This window comes from Haliotis rufescens, unplaced genomic scaffold (assembly GCF_023055435.1).
Source record: "Haliotis rufescens isolate VD_foot unplaced genomic scaffold, xgHalRufe1.0.p SCAF_20, whole genome shotgun sequence".
NCBI classification, from domain to species: domain Eukaryota; kingdom Metazoa; phylum Mollusca; class Gastropoda; order Lepetellida; family Haliotidae; genus Haliotis; species Haliotis rufescens.
Genome location: NW_025963891.1, coordinates 7,944,085 through 7,952,295, shown reverse-complemented (window position 1 = coordinate 7,952,295; position 8,211 = coordinate 7,944,085). Strand labels below are relative to the sequence as shown.

The 8,211-nt window shown below is 46.5% G+C and overlaps 1 protein-coding gene across 1 annotated transcript; it reads left to right on the top strand.

Annotated features, from left to right (window-relative positions):
* The first annotated feature begins 3,035 nt into the window (after positions 1-3,035).
* On the top strand, positions 3,036-3,989 carry LOC125382705. The gene has a single exon (XM_048400997.1). It carries the CDS (start codon positions 3,036-3,038, stop codon positions 3,987-3,989), a length of 954 nt encoding a protein of 317 aa, XP_048256954.1.
* The last annotated feature ends 4,222 nt before the right edge of the window (positions 3,990-8,211 follow it).

Below are 8,211 nucleotides of genomic sequence, written 5' to 3'. Positions count from 1 at the left end.
AGCTGATGGATTGTGTAAAGGCCCCTACAGAAATGCTTATTTGGGCTTTACAGCCAATCATTTTAAGATTTATACCAGCACTTGTATAGAAACATATACATCGTCCACATGTTCCTAACTGTATAGTGTTGTAGTGTGTTTACTATTCGACGATCGAAAACAGATTCTCGTTTGTGAAAAAAAACAATATGAACATTCAATTGTTTGTATGCGCTTATGTCATTGTTTGTATATCATGGTCTTATGTATGTTACTGTACTTGGTAGATAATTACTATTGTCACTAATGAAAAAGGGGCTTCTCTCAAATTATGTACATCACATCAAATTTAACTTCAAGTTTATGTGTAAACAGTCCAAAGTTGATTGATGTTTGTTTCTTTCTTTCTTTGATTGTTGTTTAACGCCGCCCTCAGCAATATTCCAGCTATATGACGGCGGTCTGTAAGTAATCGCGTCTGGACCAGACAACAAAGTGATTAATATCATGAGCATCGATCCACGCAATTGGGATCGATGACATGCATCAACCAAGTCAGCGACCCTGACCACCCGATCCAGTTAGTCGCCTTTTACAAGCATAGTCGTCAGTTTGGTTAACTTAAGCTTCAGGTATATCGATTATCTGATATTGTTCAATAACCATCAAATAGGCAATTCCTTTCCACTGATTTACCCACCTGAACTATATAATAAAAGTGACCAGTGAGACCGCTTCATCTGTTTATTAAATCTATACAAGAAGATTCTGAGTGACAAAAATCTCTTCAGAAGACTGAATGACAAGAGGGGTCATTTTAACTTGATGTCGAGCAATACTTCCGCGGCTCTGGCCTTTGGTGTCTACAACTTGTTAGGGACAATCGAGCATGCTCTTTCCACGAAGATTTAAAAAGAGCGTTGTATCTTTGCTTAATGTTACAACAGTCAAGGCTTTAAAACAGTTTTATGGTTGACATGTGGAATACAATTTCAAATTTGAGAGAGTGAGTGAGTGAGTTTTGTTTAACGCCGATTTTAACAGTATTCCACAGCTTAATGTGGGAGGAAAGCCCGAAGTGATGCAGGTCTCAGACGTTTACCAGTTCGGTGAAACCCACGAGCACCGGTATGGTGCTGACAAACCTAGAAACATAATCAGGGCGAACCGGGATTCGAACCCACAATCATAGGTTCCGGGCGTGCCCAAGGGACGCAACTCTGCACAGCGAATCGCGGCGCCTTAGACGACTTGGCCACCCGTGCCCCCTCAAATTTGACTTATCAGTAACAAACATGATTTGCGATGCAATTCCTCATTTTCACTTATACCATATCTTCTTCGATTACCTGACGAAAAAGATTCCAAAAGGCAAAATTTTGGTGAACATTATATGGCTGGAAACACTAAAAATCATTGATGACACCATGTTGAGCATATCCTGCCCAACTGGTTGTACCCGCCATTCACAAACTGAATAAAAGAAAGAAATGTCTGTTGCCTGTTTTTTAACTTATTTTATTTCTGAGATCTATCTGCGCCTTTGGGCTTGGAGAATCAACATGATAATAATTCTACTTGTCACAAATATTTTCTGTCAATGTAGACATAGAATGTCAATGCAAACGAGAATAATCAAATCCTTCCTTGACTGTATTTAGGATCATGGTTAATCTTTGAGACGGGGATTTGGGCATTCATATGCTGAACCCAGCACTGTATCTCTCATTGTACGGATTGCAGTACAAAGGAAATGCACATCTCTTCAGGCATGAGAGTAAGGCAAAATAAGATAGTTTCAGAGAAAGAATGTGATACGTCACTTACACCATTTTTGATTAAACAGTTGATGTAGTAATGTTAACATATAATGATTTTATTTGAGGCTTTATCAGTGGAATCAACAACAAATTTTCCATGTTGGGAATATACATCTTCAACGCCAGAGAATAACCCATGTCGATAATCCATCAAAAAAGATTCCACTTGGCGTGACATTGAAGCGAGACTTTGGATGGCAGCTTGCTGGAACAGAATGGGCTTATTTCGATTCTGTTTCCTCCCCCACAGTTTGTTCATTCAACCAATGAAAGCATCATAACATGACCCACTCTGAAAGACATTCAACAGGTTAATCTTCTCCACTGGCCCATTGTTTTGGCATACGCTATTTCCATAATTATATTAAAGCTGTGATCCCAATTGAGATTTGTTCACGATATTTGGGCCATACTTGTTATTGTCAACAATAGAGAAGTCACCTGTGATAATATCACCAAAAGTTTCAATATGAATGACGAAAAGTTTGTCATTTGCCATTTGATTATATTGTAATTGTGTTAGTTGATTGACAAATGATGAAAGCTTCGTCATTCACTATTCGATCGACTTTTGATGTTGTAAGTTGTAAGTAGTGTAAGTTGGTTGGTTGGTTGGTTGATTGATTTGTTGTTTAACGCCGCACTCAGCAATATTCCAGCTATATGACGGCGGTCTGTGAAACAATCGAGTCTGGACCAGACAAACTCCCCACCAAGATTCGACATGGTCAACAAATTTTGCAGGTGACCCTCGGACAGTTGTGTTTCGAAGACAGTTTAAATTTCATACCTTACCCCCTGAAAGCATTTCCAAAGAGCTTTGGGCTGAAAGAACTGAAAAAAGGGTATTTTCCACACTTTTTCAATACCGAAGCCAACCAGACCTACAGAGGTCCCTATCCACCAGCCGTCATGTACGATCCCTATGGCATGTCTCCCGCGGAACGCACCGTCTTCCTCCAGTGGCATACTCAAAAAGTGCAAGAAGGAGCCTTGTTCGACTTACAAGGAGAACTATTAGCCTACTGCCAGAGCGATGTGGACATTTTGAGACGGGGATGTGCCGACTTCCGACAGAACGCCATCAACTCGGTTGGCATGGGTCCCTTTGTAGAAGTGATGACAGCTGCCGCGTTCACCATGAAATCCTTCTGAAAACACGACCTGAAACCCAATACCATCGCCATTCTTCCACCTCAAGGCTACCAACCCAAGAGAAACTATTACCAGGCCTGTATGCACTGGCTCCATTATCTGATGGAAACGGACCCCCATCTGCAACTCCAGCACGCGAGGAATGGAGGTGAAAAAGAGTTCACGTGTGGAGAGGGCCAATATCGGTACAGTGTGGATAGCTACGATCCAGCGAAAGGCACCATCTACGAATTCCTGGGCTGTTTCTGGCATGGGTGCCAGACCTGTCACAAGACCCAACGTGGAGAACCGCATCCCGTTCCGGGGCCGTCGTTGGGAGCCTGTTACACCGACACCCACTACCGCTTGAGTCTCTTGAGTCAACACCCTGAGGTGAAACGGATCGTCACCCTGTGGGAGCATGAGTTTACAAAAATGCAACAGGTGGACTCTGCTCTGCGTGCGTTCTTGCAGGGGCCCCACTGTATCCACGTCCCTGGGCCGCTCAACCCTCGCGACGCCTTCTATGGAGGACGCACCAATGCCAAGCGATTATGCTACGAAGCCCAAGAAGGTGAAACCATCAAGTACATCGATATTTGTTCCCTTTATCCTTACATTTGTAAGACCGGAGCGTTTCCCACGGGACACCCGACCCTTCTCCATCAACCCCCTGTGGACACGTTGTTTGAACTGAAAGGCCTGATCCAATGCCGTGTCCTACCCCCGAAACGACTCTACCATCCGCTACTGCCTTACAGATCGGGTGGCAAACTGCTCTGTCCTTTCTGCCGTACGTGTGCCGATACCCGGTCAGACTCCCCCTGCGAGCACATAGACGAAGAGAGGTCATGGGTGGGCACGTACGCCACCGTAGAACTCCAGGAAGCCGTGAAGAAGTATGACTACCAGGTGCTTCAGATCTACGACGTTTGGCATTTTGACACCTTTGCACAGCATGACCCTGACACCCAGCAAGTAGGACTCTTTGACACTTATATCGATCGACATTTCAAGGAGAAGCTCGAAGCCAGGGGATACCCCGAAAGGATGTAAGGATCACGACGCTTACATCCAGGAGATCTACGACAAAGAAGGCATTGGGTTGGACAAGGACCGCATCAAAAAAAAAACAGGACGTCGCACGATTGCCAAGATGCAACTGAATTCGCTCTGGGTCAAGTTTGGACAACGGGTAGACTACAGTCAGAACATCTATATAAACGATCCTGTACAGTACTTTGCCTTGGGGAGGAATGAACGCAATACCATCGAGGATGTTACCGTTGTCAACGAACACATGGTGGAAGTGACCTATACCCAGCAGAAAGAATTCCAAACCCCTCATTCTCATTTCAATGTTGCCATCGCTGCTTGGGTCACCGCCCAAGCACGTCTCAAGCTGTACGAGACCCTTGCCCTGGTGGGCCGCAGGGTCTTGTACTTTGACACGGACAGCGTCATTTACATTCATCGACCCCACGACGCGAATCCAGAGCTGGGTCATTCGTTGGGTGAGTTTACAGATGAACTGGTCGGAAACACCATCAAGACGTTTGTGTCAGGAGGCCCCAAAAGCTATGGCTATGAGTTAATGAACCCCAGACCCGATGGAACGCGCACGACCTGCAAAGTGCGAGGGTTCACTTTGAATTACAGAAACCAACAACATCTCAACTTTGACACCATGAAAGGACTGACAACGGCCTGGGAAAGAGGGGGAAAAAATCAGTTTGGATTACCCTCATCACATCATTCGAAAAGGACCTCGGCACGAAAACGCTCTTGTGACCCGACCCACTCGAAAAGACTATCGTACCGTGTACGACAAGCGACGTCTCTTCTACGATGAAAACACAGGGCTGCCTGTAGACACGCTGCCCTTTGGGTACAGAGACGACTTTCTATAAAAAATTCATGACAACGGATCGAAACTGAATCGACATGGAAAAAAACGGATCGAAATCTGACCAATCAGAAGCCTGGATTGTCGACCCATCATAGGCGGGGCTCGGGCCATGGTGGACTCTAATGGGCCGAAACGAGGTTGTGCTCTCTCTCACGCTACAAGCCTGACCCTTTGGAAAAGAAACACTAAGGACGTACCCTGGGTGGCGTGTGGGACAGAAACCAGCCAATCAGAAGGTCGGATTTTCCACCAATAAGAAAGCAGAGAGTCAGTGTCTTTAAATACGACCAACGTTCCCTGGCCATCACTTTTCACTGAACGGTCCAAGCAACAACACCATCATGTTCCGACTACTACTACCGTATGACAACAATGGCCACTACCGCATCATCATCAAACAGAAGAAGAAGGAGAAGGGGGACAAGGACGAGGACGTTCTCAATAGCGAGCATTTCAGTCGTGCAATGGCGGACATCCTGGGGGAGCGGCTAGTTCTACATTGGGAGATGATGAGAGCAAGTGCCTTGTACAAAGCTTCCCATGACTGCATGCATGAGAAGTTAAAGAGTGTTGTGGACACATTTCTGCCTCCGGAGTATGGCATCTGCATCCCCAGCATGGAACTCTACGTGGAAAAGTCAACCCCAACACCTGAAGCAGCAGCACTCACAACATCCATACTCAAAGCAGCCCAAAAAGCAGCAGCACCACACGTCACAGCACTTACCACAGTGGTAGCAGAGGGAACGTTAAAAGAAACAGACGTACTCACCTCAGCACTCATTGCAGCGTCAGCAGCGGCAGAAGCAGCACCCATACTAACAACAACACCCTCAGAAGCAGTGAAAACAGCACAACAACTCGACTCAGCACTATGGACAGCGATACTAGCATCAGCCGCAGCAACACCTGCAGCCATAGAAGCAGCAGCAGTAGCACTCGTTGAAATAGTAACCTCACATGCACCCTTGCTGCAGCAGTATTCATCGCAGACAACACCATCAACAACACCTGTAGCAGCAGCAGAAGCAGCCACCACACAGGAAGAAGAAGATGCAGCTGCAGACGCAGCAACAACACCCTGACTAAAAGTATTCATCAATGCACCACAGATGGCGCAATGCGCGGCAGGTGTGAGGGCATTGAAGGGGACACCCCGAGAAGCAGCAGCAACAAAAAATTCGCCTCAGCACTATCCTGGGCAGCAGCAACAGCCACAGCCACAGCCGCCACACCCACAGCAGTAGAAGCAGTAACAGCTGCACTCGTCACCGTAGTAACAGGAGTAACTTCAGCGCAGTCATCATCACCACCACCTTCACCATCACCGATGGACCCCTCAGATGCTGCAGCACCCACACCAAAACGAGTGGCAGTCACCACAGCACCCTCATCAACAGCACCCACACCAAAACCAGTGGCAGCAGCAGTGGCACCAGCAGTGGCAGACACCACCCCCACAGCAATAGAAGCACCAGTAGCAACACCCTCACTAACAGAACTCTTCGACGCGCTCCACGCAGCAGCAGAAGCAGCCACAGCGGCACTCGTTGCAACATTGAGCAGGCTACCTGTGTGATGTCGATGACGAAGGTTGTCATCTACTTTTTCGCATTCTTCGCATTGTTTCACATTGTTTGCCCTGTATCCAAGTTGTTGTTCATTATTAAACAGGGATAAATTGAACTGACTCTTTGTGTTTTGATTGATCTCAACTCCAATAGAATGCCGAACCGAGGGTAGAGGTTGAGTTGAGATGTCGTCTACGTTGTCTGTCTGTGCGTCTGTCATGTCAGTGCACATGCTCGTTGTAAAAGTTAAGAAAAAAGTGATGAATTAAAATAAAAAATAGATAAAAGAGAAAGGCCATGCTTGAAAGATCAGCTGCCTGGTAAGACATGATGGAGTCCACATGGTGTTCAGACTAATCGACACCCACCCTGCTTGCTTTGCCAACCCAAACAACAACCATCCAAAAGAACCCACACCCTCCCCCTCGTCCTCTTGGAGGCACACGCCTACGCGTGACACCACCATGGTACGTCTCAAAATAATAAAATAAATATATATACATAGAGACGCGTGAAACACCACTTGTGCCTGGAGACACGAGTCAAACACCACGTATGTCTATCGATCTCTCTCTCTCTATTCTCAAAATATACTAAATAAGATCACTAATCCTGTGGATCAACGTGTGTTTGAAGACACGCATGGCATCACGTTTGCATGGAAACACGTAGTACATGACGTGTGTACGGAGACACGCGTGACAGTACGCATGTCAACCTACGCGAGTGCCAGCACCTAGGTATAATTAATAATAATAATAATCCTATGGATCAACGTCAACGTCTGTTTGTCGTCACGCGTGGCACCATGTTTGCATGGGAGTGACACGAAGTACATCACGTAGGCATATACCTACATCACGTTCATGTCTGTGCCTGTCGATTCACCTTTAGAATTCAGCCAACACCTTTAGCACCTTTAAATTCGCCACTCACCGACTTTTAACTTAGACGAACAACTGTCATAGTGGGCTACAATACACGATGGCCTTATGGAACGAAACCTTACACCTCAAAGTTGACAAACACATCACCATACCCGATGACATGATTTGTGAAATGTTGTTGCAAGATCCTTCGCCGATATGACGTCAACCTAGCAACAAAGTGGCAGAGTCGTCGACTGTGTATGATAAGCTCGTCTCAGTGAGCTATCATCTCCACATGCCATCGCCACCCACCCACCAAAACAAAACAAAACAAAACAAAACAAAGAACCCGACTCCCTTCCCGCCTTCCTCCCTCCTCCTCCACCCTTCCCCTCCGCCGCCGCCGCCACGTCTATTTTTAGAACCAAAAAAAAAAAGATTTTAGACGCGCTTCTTTCAATGTCGATCTTGTTCACCTTTTACGACCGCTTCTCTGGTTTTTTTCCCTTCCCCGGAAACGCATGGGACGCCCTCTTGGAGGTGCGCGCGCCACCTGAAACGGATGGGACGCCATCTTGGAGGCGTACGCCACAGGAAACGGATATGCCGCCATCTTGGATGCGCACGCAGGACCCATCATACTGCGCCCATGCGCAGTCACGTGACCAAACCGAAACCGGAAGTGACGTCATCAGACCAACCGACCAATTAGAAGCCAGGAGCGGTACCATACCGATGTACAACAAAACATCCATGTCATGCTATGGCCAGCACTCGTTCCTGATCTTTCCCGCTTTGAATACGTCTGAGACGTGTACTTCAAAGTCAAAATCCATCTACAACTCGTCATGATGACTGGAACAATATGAGTCAAGCTGACATTAGTCGTCTCATCAGAAGCATGTCTCTAAGATTCCGTGCATGTCTGG

Excerpts from the sequence above, each read along its gene's own strand:
- LOC125382705 (XM_048400997.1), top strand. The coding sequence starts at position 3,036 with ATGCACTGGCTCCATTATCTGATGGAAACGGACCCCCATCTGCAACTC.